This window comes from Lygodium microphyllum, chromosome 20 (assembly GCF_053477565.2).
Source record: "Lygodium microphyllum isolate KBCC chromosome 20, Lygodium_microphyllum_v1.1.10, whole genome shotgun sequence".
Classification (NCBI taxonomy): Eukaryota; Viridiplantae; Streptophyta; class Polypodiopsida; order Schizaeales; family Lygodiaceae; genus Lygodium; species Lygodium microphyllum.
The window spans coordinates 130,954,208-130,978,720 of record NC_141154.1 but is presented as its reverse complement, the minus strand read 5'-3'; the positions used below and the strand labels follow the sequence as shown (position 1 = coordinate 130,978,720).

The 24,513-nt window shown below is 40.0% G+C and overlaps 1 protein-coding gene across 1 annotated transcript; it reads left to right on the top strand.

The window, feature by feature from the left end:
- Positions 1 to 12,168: 12,168 nt before the first annotated feature.
- Positions 12,169 to 12,900, top strand: LOC148019396 (ras-related protein RABA1d-like). The gene is made up of 3 exons (XM_087701340.1): positions 12,169 to 12,333; positions 12,481 to 12,499; positions 12,593 to 12,900. Exons 1-3 carry the CDS (start codon positions 12,169 to 12,171, stop codon positions 12,898 to 12,900), a joined length of 492 nt encoding a protein of 163 aa, XP_087557466.1.
- Positions 12,901 to 24,513: the final 11,613 nt, after the last annotated feature.

The following is a 24,513-nucleotide window of genomic DNA, read 5'->3' as shown; positions in this document are numbered from 1 at the left end:
CCAATGATAAAGAAAAGAGAGATTATCTTGATTGATCAAGGCTATAATAAGCGATAGATCGAAAACTTCAAAAACTATATTCATGTAATATCGATAATGTATCAACTTTGAGATCATCATGCCTGTGATCACAATCGTTTGTATATCAATCACGATCATGGTTATCAATATCATTAATATGATCATAACCATCATAGTCCACAATCAGAACAATTGTAATAGCATAATCAACCTTAGACTTATTGTGAATTGCATAGTGAAATGGTAATCAAAATCCAAACCATAAAAGAGAATAGGATGAGAGTTGACGATGACCATAATTGTATGGATGAATCTAGAAAAAACTATAATTATTCCAATCAGGATGCTTAATAAATCTAAAAGCACTTGGATTACAAGTGAATCATAGATAGCAAAGTCATAATAGAATTGATACACAGTAATAGCAAGGTGGGGAATAAAGTCTACATATAATACTATAAGTATATTATCTCCTTAGCATCCAATAACTTGAAAGTGATAATGACATATTTAGGGCAGCATTCATCATCACAAACAAGTGAGAAACTCCATGGGTAGTCCACAAGCAAGGTGACAACTCTTCTAGCTTAGCATGAAAGAATGATGTGTGGATTGATGTAATGTATTTGAGAATTGCCATAATTATTGACGATAACTGTGATGCATTTCAAAGCAACCATGGTTGTTGAAATGATAGTGTCAACAGTTGCGATGTGGTATTGATCGTGATGACTATAGTTGGATATGATCATTCTAATGAATTTGAGCATGACGATCTCAATAATGATAGAAAAGAAGTGCGAAACCTTACTTCTTAGGTGCAACAAAGAACCAAACGTGCAAGGAAGAGAACTTGATATGCTAGATCAACTTTCTTGGAAAAACTTGCGATTTTGAATACCTTTTCAAAAACCTTGCCCCAACAATGCAAACTTAATGCACAACATCATCAAGTTGGTCCGAAAATTTTTAAGATTTGCCACTTTTCAAACTTGGAGAGAAAAGTGCAAGAAAGGACAATGAAAAAGCAAAAAAGAAGAATGAAATGGAAATTTAAAAATTTTATTTTGTTTTCAAAAAATTACATCAAATATCATCGTTAAATTTCAATAAAATTACATCAAAATATCTTTTTATAACAATTGCCCCCATGGACCCTCTTGGTGATAGTTATAAAAAGAGAGAAAAAAACATGATGAACTAATATTTGACTCCACTACTAGACTATTGATGCATTATAATACAATTGAGAGAACATAATTAGAATGAATTATTTGTGTACTACAATCAAATTATTAAAATAAAAGAAAACTTTATAGGAAACTTTATCTGTTGTATCAAGCTTACTATAAACTTGATATATTTCATCAAGTGTGGCAAATTAAAATGATTTAAAACTAAAGTTAATTTGATGTACTACATCAAAACTTCATGGATTACATCAATATAGTTGAAAAGATAATAACATTTCAAGGAGACTCGATGCATTGCATCAAGTAAGAAAAAACAATTATATTGAAATTTAAGTAAACTTACTACACAACATCAAGTAAAAAATATTAGCTAAAATTTAACAAGACTTGATACATCACATCACTTCGATAAAAATATTAGTAATAAAAGCTTGATGCATTGCATTAACTTGGCCAAAAAATTAGAAAACTTTATAAGAAACTTCATGCATTACATCAACTTGGTCGAAAAATTAGCTAAATTTCTAACAAAGTTGATGAATTGCATCAACTTGGCTAGAAAATTAGCAAACTCTCTAAGAAACTTGATACAATGTATCAAGCAGGATAAAAAATGATATAAATATCAAGTGAACTCAATGCACAACATCAACATATCCAAAATATTAGCTACAACTCTAGAAAAGTTAACTTAGTCAAAAATTTAACTAACTTTCTAAGCAACTTAATGCACTATATGACATTAGAAACAAATTTTTAAAAATTGAAACACGATGCACTGTACCAAATCAAAACTAATACAAAGACTAGGTAAAATTGATGCACTACATCAAATCAAATGAAAATTTGACAAAAATCCTAGGTAACTTGATGCATTGCATCAAGTTGGCTACAATATTTAATAAAATTTCAAGGAAACTTGATGTAATGCATTAAGTAGGAACAAAACTTGGTAGAATATTTGTGTTAGGTTGTACATTATATCAAGTACACCAATGTATTAACATAATTTCTAAGAGTTACACTAAATCAAGTAAAACTAGACATTATAACATATCTCTACTCAAACTTGATGCATTGCATCATGTTGGGGGATATATTGAAAAAGTTCAATATAATCCATCAAGTTGTCTTTAAGAAGTTAAAAGTTTCCTAGAACATTAATGTAGTATATCAAGCTCTCTATAGTCTTAGGAAATTTTCTTTTTTGAGTGATCAAACATGTTGATTATATTCACTATAACTTGATGCATTGAATCCGATTGACTCATTACCTAAATAGAAGGCCTATAAAATCCAACTATCTATACCTCTTACAACTCAATTTGTTGCTTGAAAATGTTTGATAATTTATCATTTCAATAAAAGGAATATTTTTGAAAACTTTTAACACTAGCCAAAAATCACTTACATTGGCATTTTTAATTGTTGTTACAAGATTATTGCGCTAGATTTGTGTGGGTTGGTCTTGCTCCTTCTACAATACTCCTCTGCTCTAGCTTATTGATCTATTGCTTGCAAATGATAGAAATGAGATATGCATCCCTTCTTATTTTTAAAAAAAATTCAACCTAGCAAGTCCTTAAACCTAGGACACCTTTACATTAAGCCCTATGCCTGACTTAACCCAAAGCCTATAACTCTAACCCTAACCCTAACCCTAACCCTAACGTAACCCTTACCTCAACTACTCTCCTCATAAAAGACCATCATGCATATTATTCCACTTTGCTATTGTCAATGAGTTATAGTATTATTCTCAAGCATTTCCTCTAATTCTCCTACTAGAATCTACACCGTATCTTTTCTCTTGTATGAATGAATACTTTGTCTTTTGATTCCTATGACGGATCTAATGCTCTATATTTTGAATCCTTTGACATGGAGATCCTATTAAGTACATGCAACCTCACCCACATTACAAAGAAAAATGATGTGAATATTGTCAAAGAACAAGATCACTTGTCCTTTGATTCATTTGATCCTAATACTTTGGAGGACATTAGAGGTTCCCTAAGTGATACATAGGTGCAATCATCAAAACATGTAGATCACTCATACTATCAACATCACAAATCATTTGAAGACGTTTCATGCATGCAAGAAGAATGTGGTGGTAAAAATTTTATGCATTTTTAAAAGAATAGAAAAAATTATAGTATGGAGTGTACTAGATCACTTGTAAGTGTTGATTCACAAATCAAGTATGAATTACAATGTGAATGTTGCTAGAAGAATTGTCTTGCTACATATGGTTATAAAAATTTGAAGGCACTCTGACTGCATTCGTTTTCTTTGACATATAGTCCACAGGATGCTTTTCATTCATCAATGTTGATAGCATGGGTATTTGGAAAGTTTGAGTATTGTTTTTGTAACACGATAGTTTGTAGGACAACATTTAAAAGAGGCTTGAGGATAGGCAATACTCATCTTGAAAGAGTCAAATGCAGAATTTCTAAATGTTATGAATACAAACTTGAGCCAAATGTTATCATTAGTCCTCTTGGCAAGGTTGCGATTTCTTAGATGAAAATGTACTTTAAGGCACATTGTGAAGTTATGACAACAACTACAAGGTTACATCTTGCAAATAACTTTACTAAGATTGAAGTATATTCCATCTACAAGCAAGCTACGCTTCAAAATGCAGACAAATTTGTTAGCTATCCACATTTCACCAGATTGTGGAAGTCATTCTTCAATAATGTATCAATCCCAAGGAAAGTTAGAATGGGAGTATGTAGCATATATGCAAATTTAAAAGCTCAATGAAAGAATGCAGAGATAACAAGGAGCTTGTGATGGCAAAGAAAGCACTACAAATTCATTAGGAAGAGCAATCAATAGAGAGAAACAAGTCCAAGAACTATAAGTTTAAGTGTTTTGTTGTACCAAAAAGATATATTGGACTTGTCATTGATGGCATGGACCAGAAAAAGTCATGCTTATCTCATTTTTCTCATCTTTCAAAGGATATTACTGAAGAAACTCTTGTACAAGTGCATTTAGTGGGATGCCTTGTGTACCATGGAAGAGTTCATCCTAGAGTATTCTTTACTTATCCAAATGTTCATAATGATCCTAACCTTACGATCACAATTTTGAACATTATACTCTCTAGCTGTGGGAGGGTACTTTACCAGTTATTCTTTATTTGCAGTTGAATAACACAGTAAGAGAGAACAAAAAACAGATAGTTTTGGGCTACCTCAATATACTTGTACACATGGGGGTATTTAAAAAATTAAAAGTGACTTTTTTAATGGTGGGTCATACAAATGATCATGTTGATCAAATGTTCACCACATTTGCTAAGCGACTATCTTGACACAATGCTTTTAGCTTGCCTAAAATGATGTATATCATACAGGATGCTTACAAACCAAAACCAGTTGTCATGCACCTAAGAGAAACATATGACTTCAAGTTTTTTGCATATGGCTCAAAAGAGAAAATGGTAAAATCTTTACACAAGTTAAATGAGCTTAGCTTCCAACATGCATTTCTAATAAAGAGAAAAGAGAAAGGTGGTAGATGGGAAGCAATTCTCTTTTAGTAAGAAGTGATTGCCTTCAAGGGAACTTAGGCTCTTGAGATATATCTAGATACTATAATGCTTGTAGCAAAACAAGTACCCTTGGATTCCATCAAAGAAGGCAAAGAAGCATCCAAGAAGGGATGAGAGATCGACCATACCAAATGTATATAAGAACGAAAGTAGTTAATTGAAAAATCAAGAAAGTATGTAGGCACATAGGATGTGACTTGGTGTGACAATTTTTTTCAAGACCAAGAGAAAATACTTACAAAAATACAAAATAATGATTGGCATCTAAAAAAAGCTTTTGCATGGCCTAAAAGTTTGAGTACTGCAAATCCTCTTACAAGGAGTAATGTACAAATGCCAAAGGGGATCTAGAGATCTTACATCCTAAGGAGTGAAAAATATATATTGGTAGTAGAAGATCAAGAAAAACAATTGAGAAGCTACAAGGAATATGACATGGTGATATTAATGATATTAAGGTAGGCTCACTTGTGGCAACACTAGCTAAGAATGATGAGATGGGTCATCCATTTTGGATACTAAAAGTTTTGGAAGTTAAGAAGGATGATACTTTAGGTAAGATATGCTCCATAGAAGTACATTGGTTTCAAGTAAAGCATAAGGATGCACTTGCAAGTAAATACACACTAGCCATGAACTCTATAAGAAATCCTACAACAAAAAGAAAGCGAGCAAAGTCAAGCCGATGCACAAGCATATTGAAACTTGATGAGGTGGATATATTAGTATATGTTTTTTTTCTTACAAAAATAGTGTTGAGAGTTGAAAAAGACAAAAAGTTTGATTGATTTTTATTGTTTTTGAGGTCTGAATGATTGATTTTTGATGGATTTAGAGTGATGTATGGTTGTTAATTGAAGTGTTTGAGAGTGTTTTGGATGATATTGATTATATTTTGGAAGCTCATGATGATTTTTAGTGGAGATATGAAGCTTTGTGATGTTCTGATATGTTCTGTTGAGGTTCTGATTGGCTCTGTATACCTTCTGTATAGCTTTTGTTTTGTTTTGATTTTCTTCTATGTGAAGCATGGATTGATGATTGATGAAGGTTGAAATATTTTGGAAGCTTATTGAATAGTTTTTGATAGTTTGGAATGGTTTTAGTATGAGTTATGAGGATTTGATATTCTCTGATGACCTGCTATAACTCTCTGTAAACCTTCTGTAGAGCTTCTGTATCTACTCTATTCCTATTCTGTATTGTTCTGTAGATCTTCTATAAGTGTTCTGTAGAATGTATTGTAAATTTGGGAAAGTTTTCTAACTTTTGGAAAGGATGAATCTAAGTTCAAAAGAGCTAAAACAAATGGAAGAAGCAGCTGCTAAAGAGACTGAAGAGAAGATTGGACTGGCAGTGACAGTAGTGAGCTATGAAGAGACACTGTAGTGGCTCCGGTGCCTCTTCACATCAGACATACCTCTTGGGAGGTGCATCCACGACCTAAGAAGGATTATTGAGAGTCATTATTAGAGTATTTTAGTGAGGAGATAATGTACTATTGAGAGAGAGAGAGAGAGAGAGAGCCAGAGATAGTCAATTTTATCAAAACAGTGTAACTGTATATGAGAGATTGAGAGAGAAAACTATGAAGACATTGAAGATGAATACTATGTGATTTATTTCCATTACAAAATGGTGTATTCCTTTATGTTCTTTGTTCTATTGATGGATTCTATGAAGATGTTGAAGATTAGGGTTGATTCTATAAAATCCGTGGGAGATATCTACTATGATGTTGCATAAAGAATTGATGTTTTCTTTGTTTTGGTTATCAAAAGAATGAAATAAAATCTTATTGATGTTACAAGATGATTTTCTTGTAGTAGAATCCCCTTTTCCTTGGTGTTCCTCTTGGGGATCCATGCTTTTGGTGCGCATCTGGGGAAAACTTGCCATCAACAAGCATCAAAAGAGGCTGAAAATGAAGGAAATGGCATTGCCAAGAAGAGGAGAATCCAATGGATGCTTGCAAAGTTTCTTCTTCCACTGAAGAGTTGGAGATTCTTGTTATCAAAGCCACTTTCCACAAGAAGTTCATCCCACAATGGCAAAAACATATTACCATCATGATGCATGCTCCATGTGATGGATTGTTTCCTCTTCCTGTTGAACCAGCAGAAACTTGCATCTTGGTGGCAAATTGTTTGGAAACAAACTGAAGAGAAAAAACAGAGAGAATGACTATCCATGGAAGATTTGGTATTCATTGAGAAGTTTTCAGACATCATCAGTGGAATTAAGAAGACAGTCAATCTGCAAGCTGCAGTGGAAGGTGCAAGATTGTATGACGAAGTTAAAGCAAGGCTGTCAATGAATCCAGGAAGAGGAGTCTTACCTCCTCCCATGCCAGGAATGGTATACCCACCAAATGTAGTCCCAGGGACAGTTCCCTACCCCTATCCCAAGATGCAAATAGTGCCGCAGTATAATGCACCTAATCCACTGTGTTCACCATAGACGACAATGCCTCAATCAACCACAACAACAGTTGCCTCAAACAGTTCCTCCAATGGCGACTCAACAACAGTGGAACCCTACCAACTGGAATCAACAACCCCAAGTCTCAACATGTTCTTTGAAGTAGAATCAAAACAGAGGACTCTTTGGATCAACCCAACCAATGTATGCAGTAATTACAGAAGCTTCCCAAAACCCTACTACAAGCACTTCAGGAGGTGAAAATCTGAAGGACTACTTATCCAATTTAGTCACAAGTATCAAGAAAGAGCTTATGGATGTGATTACAGAGCAACCTACAGATGCTGAAGGTGAATCCACCAATATATCCACTCCTACGGGAGCTGGGAGAGATGTGATGCGCTCTAATACATGGTGCGGAAAGTGTCATCAAGCGGGACATTTAGCCACTGAATGTACCCGAAAACCAACCATTCCTAGAGCCTTCTATTCCTATTATTTGTGGAAGAACCATACAAAGGATATTTTCTCTTTGAAAGAGATGCATGAACGAAGACAGAAGGATGAAAATGCATGATTCAACTTGCTAGAGTCCAAAATGACAACACAAGATATTGGACCAGAGCCTAGGAAATTTGGTCCAAGGAGATTTCCCTCTCAAAGTTACAGGGGACGACAGTCTGGCGGTGGTTAGAGATCAAAGGTGGAATACTATAGGTGTGGAGAAAAGGGTCATATCTCCCTGAATTGTCCAAACCCTAGACGATCTGTGGTGAAAGGGAGCGACGGATCGAAGGTTGGACTCGAGAGTTATGGCGGGAGAGCAAGAGTAAGAAAGAGAGAGACTAGAAATAGGAACTCCAGCAGTCACAATGTGTGACCGGGCCTTCCTTTATTCAAATTGTCACTAAAAGAATAAAGAATAAAGTGACGGTGACGGGCGCCCGCCACCTGCAGTGTGCAGTGGCGGTGACTGTCAGTGTAGTAATACACGGGCGGCTAGGCAGAGGCGCCTTTACCCCAACAACCTCCCACTTAAAGGTGAATTTTTTCCTAGTGAGGAGTGAAAAGAAAAAGAAAAAAAGACAGTACAACATGTACACAGGTACAACAGGATAAGGAAAGACGTCATCTCATCCCACACCCATCAACCTCCCACGCCCATGTACACAGGTACAACAGGAAGGAAAAGTGCTCTGTAGAGAGGCTTTTCATGAGCAGATCTGCAGGATTCTTGTCAGTTGAGATCTTAACAAGATCAACAGACTTGTCCTCAACGACCCACGTATGACGTGATACCTCACCTCAATGTGTTTCATCTTCGCATGGAAGACCGAATTCTTTGCTAACTAAATATCACTCATAGAATCCGAATGCAGTGTAGGGATAGCATCAATACCAAGGTCAGAAAAACTAAATGACCCAACCAAATGGCCTCCTTGTAAGCCTCAGGGCTGCAACATACTCGGCCTCTGTAGTAAAAAGGGCCGTGCATTTCTGCACCTTGGACATCCAAGAAACAGCACCTCCAGTGCAGGTGAATACATAATCGAAAGTGGACTTTCTACTATCTGCATGTCCTGCATAATCAGAGTCAGTGTACCCCACGACTCTTGTATCCTGGCCGCCATAGCATATGCACATATCTGCAGTGCCCTTCAAGTACCTCATGATACCCTTCATGGCATCCCAATGCTTCTTGCCAGGTGTAGCCATATAGCGTGCCACAACACCAACTGCAAAGGCAATATCTGGATGAGTGGCTATCATGGCATATATAAGACTGCACATTGCGGATGCATAGGGAATCTTGGCCATCTTGGCCCTCTGCTCATCTATCTATGGACAATCAGCATGTGATACCTTCACATAAGAAGGCAATGGAAAGCCAATAGGCTTTACAACCTGCATGCGGAAGTAGTAAAGGACTTTATGAATGTACTCCTTGTGGACAAGTAGAGGAGTCCTTGATGCCTGTCACGTCTAATGCGCATACAAAGTATGTGAGCGGTCTGTCCCAGATCTTTCATCTCAAAGCTCTTCTTGAGCTGAGCCTTAAGAGCATCTAGTTCATCATGAGCTTTCCCTACTATCAGCATATCATCCACATAGAGTACCAAAATCAATAAAGAACCATCACGGGCTTTCTTCATGTAAAGACACGGATCCATAGCACTCTAGCTATAGCCCTGTGACTGCATAAAGGCATCAAACTTATGATACCACTCCCTAGGTGCCTGTTTCAAGCCATAAAGACTTTTCTTCAATTTGCACACTAGGTGCTGCCTGCCAGGTTCTGCAAAGCCCTTAGGCTGCTTCATATAAATCTCATCATGCAAGTCCCCATGTAAGAAAGCCATCTTGACATCCATTTGGTATAAATCCAAGTCAAGCTGAGCAATTAAAGCCAAGACTAAGCGCAGGGTGGTCATTTTAACCACAGGAGAAAAGACCTCATCAAAGTCCACACCATGCTCCTGCTTAAAACCCTTTGCTACCACTCTAGCCTTGTATGCCGGCTTGGGGTGTACAGGGCAATTTTTAGCTTGTACACCCACTTGCATCGCAAAGTCTTCTTGTCCGTAGGCAAGGAAACCAAATCCCAAGTGTCATTCTTATGCAAGGAGTCTATCTCAGACTGTATAGCCGTCTCCCAGGAGTGACTGTCACCCCTGCGCATATAGCCTAATCATAAGTGAAAGGCTCTCCTACATCTGTAACCAAGACATAATGCATTGAGGGCTAAAATCTATCTGGTGGACATCTGTCTCTAGTAGACCAGGCTCTGCTGCCTGCCCACCTGCCTATCCAATGCCGTGACCATAAGCATCTGCTGCGCATGTAGGCTGACCAACTAGTTGTGCAAGAGCTCTCAACTCCTCCTGAAATACGACCATGCGGATCTCAACAACTCTCTCAGGCTGCCTATGCATCTTGTCTTCATGGAAGACTACATCATGACTACGGATGACTTTCCGCGCCTGCGGATCCCAGAGATGGTAACCCATCTCATCGGCATCCCCATAACCAAGGAAAATGCATTTGACGCTCTTGGGATCTAGCTTACTTCTCTTGTCCGTAGGCGCATGGCAAAATGCCTCACATCCAAAGACACGGAGATGCACATAAGAGGGAGGTTTTCCAATCCATACCTCCTCTACAAATGGAAATCCAAACCACTAGAGGGTGATCTGTTTATGACATGCATAGCTGTACTAACTGCCTCAGCCCAAAAGCTCTGTGGTGGTAGGCCTGGATGGCTAAGCATGCTGCATACACGCTCCTGGATGGTTCTATTCATCCGCTCAGCCAAACCATTCTGGGGGGGTGTAGGGGTCAGTCAACTGACGCTTAATACCCCTCTCATCACATAACTACTCAAAAGCATGTGAGACATACTCACCCCCATTATCTGTCCTTAGGCATTTTAGCCTATACCGAGACTAGTTCTCAACCAATGCAAGCCATCTCTGAAACAATGCCAAGACATCAAATTTCATCTTAATGGGATAAGCCCAAACTTTTCGTGATAAATCATCTATGAACATAACAAAATACTTTGTACCACCCATAGACTGACAAGGCATGGGCCCACAAACATCCAAATGTACCAATGCCAAGGGCTCACTCATGCGTGGCCTACCAGACTTCTTATGCGTAGACCTAGTCTGCTTGCCATAAAGGCAATGCTCACATGAATCAAAACATGCATAATCAAGGGGCGGTAAGTACTGCAAACCCGAAAGCATTTTCATTCCCTTCAGAGACATATGGCCTAAATGGACATGCCAAAGAGATACATGTGGGATAGAACCCACAGACAAAACATGATCAAGGGAAGAATTTGATACAATCAAGGGGTAGAGACTGCCAGCCTTGGCACCTCTCACAATCACAAGTCTGCCACGATATCGTGCTGCTTCGCATCCGAGCCGTATACACCTCCATTTCTTTTGTTGTGCATTTGTGTTATTTTCTGCGTGTGATTCATTGTGTGTGTGATAGATGCATCACGATAACCCGCATCCAATGTATATATTCCACTAGTGTGTGTGTGTGATTCTGTTTGGATGCATGATGTGTGTGTGTTAGAAAAATATGAAAAAACTGATACCAAAGGACATTATCAAGCTGATAATTTCAATGATGATCTCTAAGAAAAGTGCAGGGAATTGTGAAATCAAAGGAAGCTTTGTGGAAGCCAATCATCTAAGTTCAAAAGTTCCCATGACATAGAGTTGAAGGAAGTCTCTCAAAAGCTGCTTAAGCGAGTAAAGCACTAGTGAAGCACCGAGATAGCATTTTGCCATCCAGTTCTTAAGGCCGAAGTTGAAGTTTGTGCGTAGATCACCCATCTCGAAGTTGACTGTTAATGGGGCAATTGATGACTCCAAAGATACCCTACGTTAGTCCTCAAGGTCAAAATCAAAGTTGGTGCATAGATCTCCTATGGGTGTAAAGAAATGAGAGTTATTCTTGTCAAAGAGGAGTTTTTTTTAAGCTCAACTAAAAGAGGAGAAGGGGAGACTAATTTTGGGGGGTCTGAACCGTTTTTGGGTATCTCAAGGATTCAAACAGTTTGGGGACTGCACAGGGCGATATTGGGAGACGAACTTATTCACCTGAGAGACGAGGAAAGATTGATAATCTTGCAAAGAAAATTGTTAATCTATATATTGTCTTACGACTACCTGGCAACACAGAAAAAAGACTTTGTAACAGAAGTGGAGCTTCAGATTGATCCGAAGAGATACGGATAACACCCAGCAAACCTGTTGTTCAACTTCACCACCTCCCCAGGCTCTCCTTTTCTGAGTAGGCTTTCCAATCAAGCTTTCTTTTGGTACTATCTCCGAAGGGAAACGGAAGCTCCGCATCAGCATCAGCAGAAACCTCTAGAGCTTCTTCCGTTTGCTGCGATCAGACACAGAGAGAGAGAGAGAGCGCGCGCGCGCGCCAGTCATGCCTCGTAGACCCGATGATGAATATGATTACTTGTTCAAGATTGTCCTCATCGGTGACTCGGGGGTAGGCAAGTTGAATCTTCTGTCTCGGTTCACACGAAACGAGTTCTACCTAGAGTCCAAGTCTACCATGGGCGTGGAGTTCGCAATGCGGACAATGCAGGTTGCGGGAAAAACCATAAAATGCCAGATCTGAGACAGCGGGCAAGCATACTGCGGGTTATTAGTTCCTATGCTCATTATACTCTAATGCAGCTGCTTTTGATGTCTGAGCATTAGACAACACTCTTTTGAAATCTAACTGTTGCAGCGATCTCAGGGTCTAGCAGGTTAATTGTCCACTTTGCTCCTGCTCCAACAGATCTCTGATGGGAAAATAAGCAGCCTGCTTGCATAGCTCTATCAAATCAAAACCACTGTAGCCATCATTCAAGCTAAACAGATGTTCATAATCAACATCATCCTCCACATTCTCATCTTTCAGAACTATGATGGTCAAAGAACAGGGGAACAGCATGAAATTTCAATGGCTATTCTTATGCATACACAATTCCAGATGTGGACATTTGAAACTCTAGAACGGGAGTTGGGTTGCAGGTTCCAGCACATAGATCCTTTCAGCTCTCTGGATCTTCTGAAATCTTCTGCTGATCAGGCAACTGCCAAGTTACAGAATGTACATGCTGATGTGAAGAACATTTTTCTTCCTACTGCTAAGAAACTGCTTTGAGATCCCATAAATTACTGGTTTTTCGTATTTGATAGAAACCTCTGAGAGCATCAGAAATCAGATGTGTTGTACAACAAATGGTTCTCTACACTAAAGGACATGCTTGACTGGATTATTAGTTAATGCCCATTATTCTGTTCAATGTAACTGTCATCATACACCTGAATGTAAACAGTTTATGATATACTTCAGATTTTTTTGAACATGAACTTCATGTAACTCACTTGACAAGGAATATAGTGAACTTTGGCATCAAAAATTCGATTTCTTCTTGTTAGTCTCTTCACTTGTTGCAACTTGAACTCCGAAGTTCAGTTGCCCTTACACAAAATCTACGACATTTCTGGTGAACCCGATGTAAAAGTGCTGCGTCACTTTTCAACAAGATGGGAGACTCACAAGAAGAGATGATAGATGACAATGTCATGAAGAACCTGTTTCAGTCATTTACAACCTATATGCAGCAGCAAGCTCACGCGAAACGTGATAGTGATGCCATGGATGCCTTGAAAGCTGTCCAACAGGAGATGAAGCAGTTTAACGGCCAACAAGTGTCAACTTACCTGCATTTGTATGAAGAAAAGATGAAGTTTTTTGGGGTTTCTCAAGATGTTTGGAGCCGCTACTTCTTGCGGATCGTGGTGCGCACTCTTGAAGTCCAAATTTCAGAAATTCAAGAAACACATGCAGGTTGGGCAGAGTTTAAGAAGGCATTAAAAGGTGAATATTTCCTGGAGGATACAGGTCTTATGAACCGCAGTAATTTCTTAGCATGGGTTTCTATGCCTAATAAGGGACTTTCAGTTACCGCCCTTCTGCGAGAGTTTGAGAGCGGCTATGATCAGTTGGATGGAACTGAGCAGCAAGCTTTGGAGATGCAGAAAGTGGAATTATTTTTACAAGCTGCTGATGCTAATTTACAGGAAAAGTTGGATGATCTTTTGGAAGATCAAGCTACTGATTCAGGTTTAAAGACCGAGTGGAGACATGTCATTGATGCTGTGAATGCTCTTGTTAAGAAGCAGTGCAGGAGAGTACGATTGCATCGTAATACAGGATCTGCTTCTGAAAAATCCTTGGAGACCTCTTCTTCTATCCCTGCTGCAAGTTCTATGCCTAAGCCTACTCCTGTTGTAAATCCACCAGTTCCTGCTGCTCCAGTTCCCTTATCTGTAGATGATGTTATTAAAGGTTTGGCAGATTTGACGATTGAAGCAGTCAAAGCTGAAGTTGGTAAGTTAAAGGAGCAACTTATGTCAGTACCTGTTGTAGCACCTGCTCCAGCGATTGCTTTTCCAGCTGGTCAAAGAAAAGGGAGACGATGTATTTGGTGCAATAGTACAAAGCACCAACATTGCAGAGATTGTGATGCTTTTCAGGAAGCGCGTAAGAAGAATGTAGTGTTCTGGGGACAAGATGGGAAGATATGGCTGACTGAGACTGGTGCTCCTCTTAACACAAACTTTGGTAAGGGAGATATGAAGAAGCTCATTGATGATATGGCTGCACGATCAGCTTATGTGAGTGTTAGAGGAGATGCTTCAGCTTATGGAGTCCAGCTTGAGCAGAAATCAGATGGAGACTTTGCTTTATGGTCCTCTGCCTTGGAGATAGCGAGAAGAGGGAAAGTTTAGGCATCTACTGACTTGTGTGGGCTCCAGCATTCGAGGAGAAACGGGATGGGATTCTCTTGTTGACGGGTATTCTATTTTTGCTTATATGGCGAAAACACAGGGTTTAGATGCCATGGTTGAGGAAAAGAGAAGAAGAGAAGAGGAGGGTCTCAGCACCTCCAAAAAGACTAGAGGGGGTGACTTTGTTTCACCACCTGTTACAGATCTACCTATGTCAAGTTCTCCAGCTCAATCAGGTCCTGAACAACCTATGGGAGACAAGCAAATGAAAGAGAAGAGGCAACCAAGAAAGGAGCCAGGATTCAAGCTCTTGTCAGACCTTGATATGCAGACGGATATGAGTAAGATTTTTCATGAAAGAATTTTGAATAGTGAAGTCACTTTTACTGTTGGAGAAGCTCTTGGGATTGCTAGAAGAGAAATACAGGATCAGATGCAGGATCTTTTGCGAAGGAAACGACATGCGATGGAAGGACTTGCTTTACAGGGATTATGGCATGGAGCTCTTGGGGAAGAGCATGATGATGCAGTGATGGTTGAGAATGCTTCTGTCAATCCGCAATTGGAGAAAATAGTTCAGCCTATGCAGTATGAAGATGATGATACCCCTATTCTCATTCCTCGTAGCCATTTTTCACGAAGTCATTGGGCTAGAGCAACCATGAGATGGTGGTAAGGATTGGAGAGAAACAGATTCCTTTGGTCACTTTAGTCGATCATGGTTCCGAGATTAATCTTATTGCTCGAGGTGTTTATGAGAGTGGCAAGTGGCCTATGGATGCAGAGCATGGCTGGCGCATGAGAGCCGTCAATAATACTTCTGGTGATATGTATGCTGCTTGTCCGAGCATCAAAATTTCTATTCGTAATGTTGAAGAGGATTATCATTGCTTTGTTCAGGATTCTTGCTCTTATCCGATTATTCTTGGACAACCTTTCATTACAGAAGCAAGAATGGAGACGAAAGTGATGGATGATGGCTCAACCTATGCACGGATACGCAGTAAGGATGGTATGTGAGCTGTTCAGTTTATGATTGTTGGGGTAAATCATCTGAGAAATAGGGACTCCTTGCGTGAGGCACCACTACCTGCGAAGGAGTTGGATTTTCATTAGGTACCGCTGTCTTACGAGACGCCAGTGGTACGGAGCGGAGAAAAGAGGAGACCTCGCCTCCTGGCAGCCAGTCTTTCTCCAATAATTTTGTTGGTTTTTCTTCAGATAGTTCAGTGAGTTATCAGAAAATTTCAGATTTGCCTAGAGCTGCCATGCAGTACATTGGTCGTACGAAGAAAGAGTTGAAGATTGCAGGTATTTTGCAAGCAGAAGAGCATGTAGATGGATTGTATGAAGGGATGTCTTATGCAGATACATTGTTTGAGATGGGAACAATGCTGAAAACTGATGTATGTAAGGGTTCAAAGATCATACATGTGCAAACCTTAGATATGTTTCAGGAAATTTCTGATTTTATGCTGAAAACAGAGTTAGAGACTGAGAAAACTCAGCAAACTTAATTTATGGCTGATCTTGATCAGCTTATAGAGTTGCAGAGGGCTGAAACCTTTTAGCCAACAGAGTTAAATGCTGGAAAAATTCAGCATATGGAGTATGAGGCTGCACCCATACAGTCCATAGAGCCGAAGGCTGAATTCATTCAGCCAACAGAGTTTAATGCTGAAAAATTTCAACATACAGAGTTTTAGGCTGCACCCATGCAGTCCATAGAGCAAAGGGCTGAAATCTTTCAGCCAATAGAGTTGAGAATTGCTGAAAATTTGCAAAAATTGCAGCAAAGAAAAGAGTGCTTGATTGATGCCAAGGTTGACACGAAGTATAAAATAGTTGATAAGAAGGTTAAGCCGGTTGCAGGGCTGCTTCCTCCTAATAGTGATGAGCAGATAGAGAAAGCTATGAAGCAGCCTATGTTGAGAGATCCTGCAAATATTGGACATAAATTTACAGCTGAAACTCTTGCAGAATTGAAGATTGGAAATGATGATTTCTTGCTTCCAGTGGAAAAATAATGTTTTAGAGAGATGCTTGGACGTCATGGTAAGGCATTTGCTTTCTTTCCTCATGAAATTGGCTGCATTAGTCCTGAATTGGTTGCGCCTATGGTCATCTTCACTGTTCCTCATGTACCATGGAATATACGTCCTATACCTGTGCCTAAAGCACACTTGCCAAAGTTGATAGAGTTGCTGAATGAGAAGATTAAGATGGGGATTTTGGAACCCTCTTCTGCGCCCTATTCTAACAGGTGGTTTACTGTACCAAAGAAGAATGGTACTTTGAGATTTATTCAAGATATGCAGCCCGTGAACAAAGTGACAATCAGGAATGTGGGAATAGGTCCAGTTATGGATGAATTTGCTGAGGCTTTTGCAGGATGAGCCATCTATTCTCTAGGTGACTTGTATTCTGGTTATGATCAGTTTCAGCTTGCCTTGGAAAGCAGGGATATTACTATTATGCGGACACCTACTGGTCTTGTGAGGATGTGTACCTTGCCTCAAGGTGCCACCAACTTAGTTGCTCATATGATGAATGCTATGCATAGAGTTCTACGAGACTATATTCCGCAGTATACCATGCCTTTCCTGGATGATGTGCCTATTAAGGGTTGTGCAGAAGAAGAAAAGAATGAAAGTCTTGATTTGCGAGGATGTAGACAGTTTGTGGCTAAACACTTGGTTGCTTGTGAGCAAATATTGACACGATTAGAGGAGGTAAACTTGACTCTTTCAGGGCTGAAATCTGTCTTTGGTGTTAATCAAGTCATCATAGTTGGGCATATGGTTGGATATTATGGCAGGAAGCCTTCACCTGCAAAGGTGGATGCCATAAGCAGGATTGCAGAATATTGCTCAACTACTTCAGAGGTGTGGAGATTTGTGGAAGCTTGTGTATTTTACATGATTTGGATTCCTCATTTTGCTCACATAGCAGATGTTCTCTAATCAGCTGCTTCAAAAGGGGAAGAAATTTCATTGGGATGAGAAGCATTCGAAAGCCATGCGTAAACTCAAGAAGCTGTTGCAGTCAGCTCCTACTCTTCGCAAGGCGGATTATCAGTGTGGACGGCCAATCATGTTGACAGTTGATACTAGCCCTATTGGCATAGGTTGGGCAGTGGGACAGGATGATGCTGATGGAAGTAGATATGCAATCCGCTTTGGAGCTAAAGTTCTTAATGAGCGGCAGAGGAGATATCCGCAGATTAAAAGAGAGTTGTGGGGAGTAGTCACTGCACTGAAGTGTGACAAAGGGTATTTTATTGGAGCTTCAGTTGTTGTGGAAACAGATTGTTTGCCGTTGCTTGGCATGATTACTAGCTGCTCGACTCCAGATATAGCGATGCTTCAGTGGATTGCCTATATCAAATCATTGAATCCAGAATTTCAACACATAGCAGGGAAAGATAATCCAATTGCTGATATGCTATCTAGAGCGAAATATGAGGATGAGGAGTCAATGCTTGCAGAAGATGATGAGACAGACTTAGCAGCATCTGCCCTTGTTCATGATTGTCATGTATCTACTGTTGAAGCCTTTATTGAAGAACTTTATGTTGACGAGTGGCTGCAAATTGGACAGTATCTAAGTTCACTGACTTGAAGAGCTGATTGGACAGATGATGAATTCAAGAAAATCAGAAGGAAGGCTTATGGGTATTTCTTGAAAGATGGTTTTCTTTGGAAGCATCCAAAGAAGAGAGGCGGCTTACCCTTGAGAGTAGTTTGTGAGGTAGCGATGCAGATACAGATTATGCGAGAGTTTCATGAGAGCTCATGGGCTAGTCATAGAGGTGTGTGGGCTACCTATGGGAAAATCAAAGAAAGATACTGGTGGAAAGGGATGTATAAAGATGTTTCCCACTTTGTGGAGACTTGTAGGGACTGCCAGCTTTACTCTTTAGTGCGGCATCGTGATGAGTTGCATCCGACCTATCCACTATGTATGCATTATAAGTGGGTGGTAGACTTGGTTACTTTGCCAGTGGGACTTTGGCAGATGAGATATCTTGTCTTGGCTAGGGAGGATCTTACAAACTATGTTGAAGGCAGATCTTTGCGGACAAAGACCACCACTACAGTATGTAAATTCTTGTTGGAAGAAATATTTTGCAGGTATGGATGTATAGGCAAGATTACAGCTGATCGTGGAGAGCTAGATGCCGACGAAGCTAGAGAATTTTTCTCACGGCTTGGGATTAAGTTGGCTCTTACTACTGCCTATAATCCAAAGGGAAATGGGAAGAGCGAAAGAGGACATCAGCCGATAGTTAAAGCATTGGCAAAAGCTTGTAGAGGTCGGATTGGAGATTGGACGAGATTACTACCTTTTGCATTGTGGGCAAATTGCTCTACACATAGCGTGACTACTGGATATATGCCTGTAGAGTTGATGTATGGGCAAAAACCTGTCATGCCTACAGAAATCTGTACTCTCACATGGAGTGTTCTTCCATGGCATGAGAATTTATCAAGGGAGGAGCTTCTAGCTCTTCGGATTCGTCAACTAGAGAGAAGGACAGAAGATGTGCAGCTAGCAATTGATCGTTTGAAGGCAGCCCGACTCAGAAACAAGGACAGGTTTGATTTGAGGCATCGCTTGAGGCCTAGAGCCATAAAAGAAGGAGATTGGGTTCTAGTCTACGACAGTAGTCTAGAGAATCAGCATAGTAGCATGAGAAAAATGGTTCAAAGATGGTTTGGACCGTATGAGGTGAAACAGGTTTTTGACAATGGTACCTATGAGTTGGCTGAATTAGATGGAATAGTATTGAGGGTGCCCATTGCTGGAAAACGAGTCAAGATTTTCAAGAGAAGAGAAGATGAAGAATATTCACTTGAAGCATTGGCAGAAGAAGAGCAGGTAGAAGAAAGTCAAGCAGAAGAAGCAGAGAATATGGATGATGAAGCTGATGGAGAAACAGGTCTACTAGAAACTGATGAAGGACTTGACCTGTTTGTGGACTTGAATGATCCTGGATAGTTGGCTCATCCGGAGGATGCGCAGGTTTAGAGGGGGTGGATGTCTTGCTGCTGCACATTCGAGCCGTATACACCTCCATTTCTTTTGTTGTGCATTTGTGTTATTTTCTACGTGTGATTCATTGTGTGTGTGATAGATGCATTACGATAACCCGCATCCAATGTATATATTCCGCTAGTGTGTGTGTGTGATTCTGTTTGGATGCATGATGTGTGTGCGTTAGAAAAATATGAAAAAACTGATGCCAAAGGACATTATCAAGCTGATAATGTCAATGATGATCTCTAAGAAAAGTGCAAGGAATTGTGGAATCAAAGGAAGCTTTGTGGAAGCCAATCATCCAAGTTCAAAAGTTCCCATGACATAGAGTTGAAGGAAGTCTCTCAAAAGCTGCTTAAGCAAGTAAAGCACTAGTGAAGCACCGAGAGAGCATTTTGCCATCCAGTTCTTAAGGCCGAAGTTGAAGTTTGTGCGCAGATCACCCATCTCAAAGCTGACTATTAATGGGGCAATTGATGACTCCAAAGATACCCTACGTTAGTCCTCAAGGTCAAAATCAAAGTTGGTGCATAGATCTCCTATGGGTGTAAAGAAATGAGAGTTATTCTTGTCAAAGAGGAGTTTTTTTAAAGCTCAGCTAAAAGAGGAGAAGGGGAGACTAATTTTGGGGGGTCTGAACCGTTTTTGGGTATCTCAAGGATTCAAACAGTTTGGGGACTGCACGGGGTGATATTGGGAGATGAACTTGTTCACCTGAGAGACGAGGAAAGATTGATAATCTTGCAAAGGAAATTTTTAATCTATATATTGTCTTACGACTACTTGGCAACACAGAAAGAAGACTTTGTAACAGAAGTGGAGCTTTAGATTGATCCGAAGAGATACGGATAACACCCAGCGAACCTGTTGTTCAGCTTCACCACCTCCCCAGGCTCTCCTTTTCTGAGTAGGCTTTCCAATCAAGCTTTCTTTTGGTACTATCTCTGAAGGGAAACGGAAGCTCTGCATCAGCATCAGCAGAAACCTCTAGAGCTTCTTCCGTTTGCTGCGATCAGACACAAATAGAGAGAGAAAGCGCGCACGCGCCAGTCATGCCTCGTAGACCCGATGACGAATATGATTACTTGTTCAAGATTGTCCTCATCAATGACTCGAGGGTAGGCAAGTCGAATATTCTGTCTCGGTTCACACGAAACGAGTTCTACCTGGAGTCCAAGTCTACCATCGGCGTGGAGTTCGCAACGCGAACAATGCAGGTTGAGGGAAAAACCATAAAATGCCAGATCTGAGACAGCGGGCAAGCATACTGCGGGTTATTAGTTCCTACGCTCATTATACTCCAATGTAGTTGCTTTTGATGTCTGAGCATTAGACAACACTCTTTTGAAATCTAATTGTTGCAGCGGTCTCGGGGTCTAGCAGGTTAATTGTCCACTTTGCTCATGCTCCAACAAATCTCTGATGGGAAAATAAGCAGCTTGCTTGCATAGCTCTGTCAAATCAAAACCACTGTAGCCATCATTTAAGCTAAACAGACGTTCATAATCAACATCATCCTCCACATTCTCATCTTTCAGAACTATGATGGTCAAAGAACACGGGAACATCATGAAATTTCAATGGCTATTCTTATGCATACACAATTCTAGATGTGGACATTTGAAACTCTAGAACGGGAGTTGGGTTGCAGGTTCCAGCACATAGATCCTTTCAGCTCTCTGGATCTTCTGAAATCTTCTGCTGATCAGGCAACTGCCAAGTTACAGAATGTACATGCTGATGTGAAGAACATTTTTCTTCCTACTGCTAAGAAACTGCTTTGAGATCCCATAAATTACTGGTTTTCTGTATTTGATAGAAACCTCTGAGAGCATCAGAAATCAGATGTGTTGTACAACAGATGGTTCTCTGCACTAAAGGACATGCTTGACTGGATTATTAGTTAATGCCCATTATTCTGTTCAATGTAACTGTCATCATACACCTGAATGTAAACAGTTTATGAGATACTTCAAATTTTTCTAAACATGAACTTCATGTAACTCACTTGACAAGGAATATAGTGAACTTTGGCATTAAAAATTCAATTTCTTCTTGTTAGTCTCTTCACTTGTTGCAACTTGAACTCTGTGTTCAGCAGCCCTTACATGAAATCTATGACAACGAGTGATCTTCCATGCAGAGTCTCCAAAACATACATGATATCTTGCATCATCAAGCTGTCTAGCTGACATGAGACTGTGTGTCAAAGCAGGTACATGACATACATCCTGCATAACAAAACAGTTGCCAAAAGGAAACTATAGCCTAACATCACCAATGCCCACAATATCAAGAGAGCTGTCATCACCCAAGCGCATAGAACCCGAAACAGTACGGTATGAATGAAACCACTCTCGCCAAGGTGTGACATAAAAGGACGCACTTGAGTCCAAGAGCCAACACTGTGAATACATAGAATGTATCTTTTTCATCTGTGAAGTACTAGAAGAAGCTGCTAGGATATAATCATCATCATCAACATCCTCAGACTACATAACATTGATCTCTTCAATTTTAACACTGGATTTTGTATGTACTATGTTGCGATCAGAAGACTTATCCTGCACTTTGTCTTTTCCCTTATCTTTGCGCCTTTCATTGCGCAATTCATGGCATTGTGGCCTAATATGTCCCTTTTTCCCACAATGGTGACACGTAACATCTGCATTCCTGCCACGGGATTTGCTATGTGACTCCCACGAGACTTGGACCAAGATTTTTGAGAATCCCGTCCACGGCCACTACCACTGCCATGCTTTCCATATCCATCATTCTTGCCTCTAACTGTCATAGCATGAGACACATGAGAGGCATCCAAATTCTTACGGTTAACCTCTTCCTACAGAAGAGCACTCTCAACATCAGATAATTTTAAGGTAGTAGTAGAGGCACATAATGCAGTGCGGAATACATCCCATGACTCATTAAGAGTACCAAGCAAGAAAAGAGGAGTGACATCCTCTGCAAAAGTGATGTCCTGCGAAGTCAAGTTCTTGAGTATAGCATGGAACTGGCTCAAGTGAGCAAACATAGTCACATTCTCCTTCACGTGCGCAGATCCATAAGCTGCTTCAGCCAATACATCTGACTCACTGGACTTTTCTTGTCATAGAGATTTTTTATCTTATCCCACAACTGCCATGCACTCTATTCTTCCTCAAAGACATTATAGTGAGCATGTTCTGTGAGAGACAATACAATAGTGGACTTGCATAACTCATCAAGCTCAAGCCATTCCTCATATGGCATAGTTACAGGTGAATACGTGCTTAACCTCAAAGGTTTGATCTGCGATTTCTACACCAACACCTGCCAAATTTGGCTCTTCCAATAAGAGTAATTCGTACCATCAAGCTTAGTGATGTTGAAAATAGCATGATCAGTGGATGAACTCGCCATAATGTAGGCTGGAAGACTATAGACAGTTCAAAACTGCTTGCTGTTTACTGTAGAAAATGACCAAAAATTTACCAAAATCGAGGGAAAATGACAAGAAAAGTGGAACCAAAGCTGCTGTCCACCAACTACTAGTGAAAGTACATCATTTCAGAGTATTTCAACATGAAAAATCCATGACAGTCCATACATATATGCTTGCTGTAATAAATTTTACATTTCAGTAAAAGAGAGCTAACAATGCGAAGATCGGGGATCCCAAGGCAATCAGATACTGCCAAGACCAAAGTCAGAATCATCCGGGCATATCATAAGCATATGACAGTCGATAAGCATGAATCCAACATCCAAGTATGTCATACAAACATCTGCCAGTGAGTAGGCACACCCCCCAGTCAATGGGGCAAAGTGTTCCTGCCACTACCAAAACTTGACACAAGTAGGTGTCAGTTCACAAAGATACAGATCCAAAATTGAGACTTAGCTCATAAGCATACAGTGAACCAAGACATATGATATATCATCCCAAAAGGTAAGAAGTCCCAAAGTCTCAAGTGTCTGTAACTGCTCAATCGCATGTAACGGCTCAATGCATAAAAGTACCGCCTGCTCAATGTCTGATAAGCATTCAAGAATGCTTCCACTAGCACAAAAGTCATATGTACGAGCTCAAGAGCTTAAGCCAAGGCAAGATACAGTGCCAATGATATAAGTCCAAGACAATACATCAATAGTACATCTCGAACATGTAGGCGGTAGAGCATCCATATGTAGCATCCGTAAGCATGTAAGACATCAAATACATCCCAATCCAAACTCTAACAAGCCAAGTGACATCCAAGACTACTCCAGATAATCCAAAATGCATCCAAGGTGAAGCTTCAATGAGCACTCAAGCTCAATGTATGCATAGGGTAATCAACCGTGACATGAGCATCAAGCCATAGGCAACGGGTATGCATAAACCCAAGGAGCATCACTATCAAAGCATATACCATAGTCAAGCATGAACCATGTCAATGAGTGCGTAATGTCAAAGCTCTTCCAAAAGCATCTGGAATGAAATCCAAGCTCGAAGTCATACCCAAAGATCAACACTTCATGGCATATATCCAAGACATAGGCTGAAACCAATAGGCATAACCCAAAGCATGTAAAATAGCTTCAGCCCGCTTTTATTACAGCATGAAATGACTGTAAAATTTGAGAAATTTCAGTCCCAATTTAGTGCCAAAATGATGGCATAACATTTGCAATCAATCCCCAAGTCAATTGGCATCCAAATAGGCATCAAACTGGTTGACTATGTATGCCTAAACAAGCATAGCATTTACTGTCAATGTAGCATCAGCATAACATGACTGTGAACTACTGTAAACAGTCCCAAATAGTGTTTGAATCAGCCCCAAATCAATGTCTAATGCTCAAGCCTTCAAGATCGAGCATCAAGTATGTGCAAATGCCTCAGATGAAGCTTGTGGAAGTGCCCAATGGCCTGGAGCTTGAGGAGGACCGGTGTGGAGCAGATGTGGATCAGCAT

Excerpts from the sequence above, each read along its gene's own strand:
- LOC148019396 (XM_087701340.1), top strand. The coding sequence starts at position 12,169 with ATGCCTCGTAGACCCGATGATGAATATGATTACTTGTTCAAGATTGTC.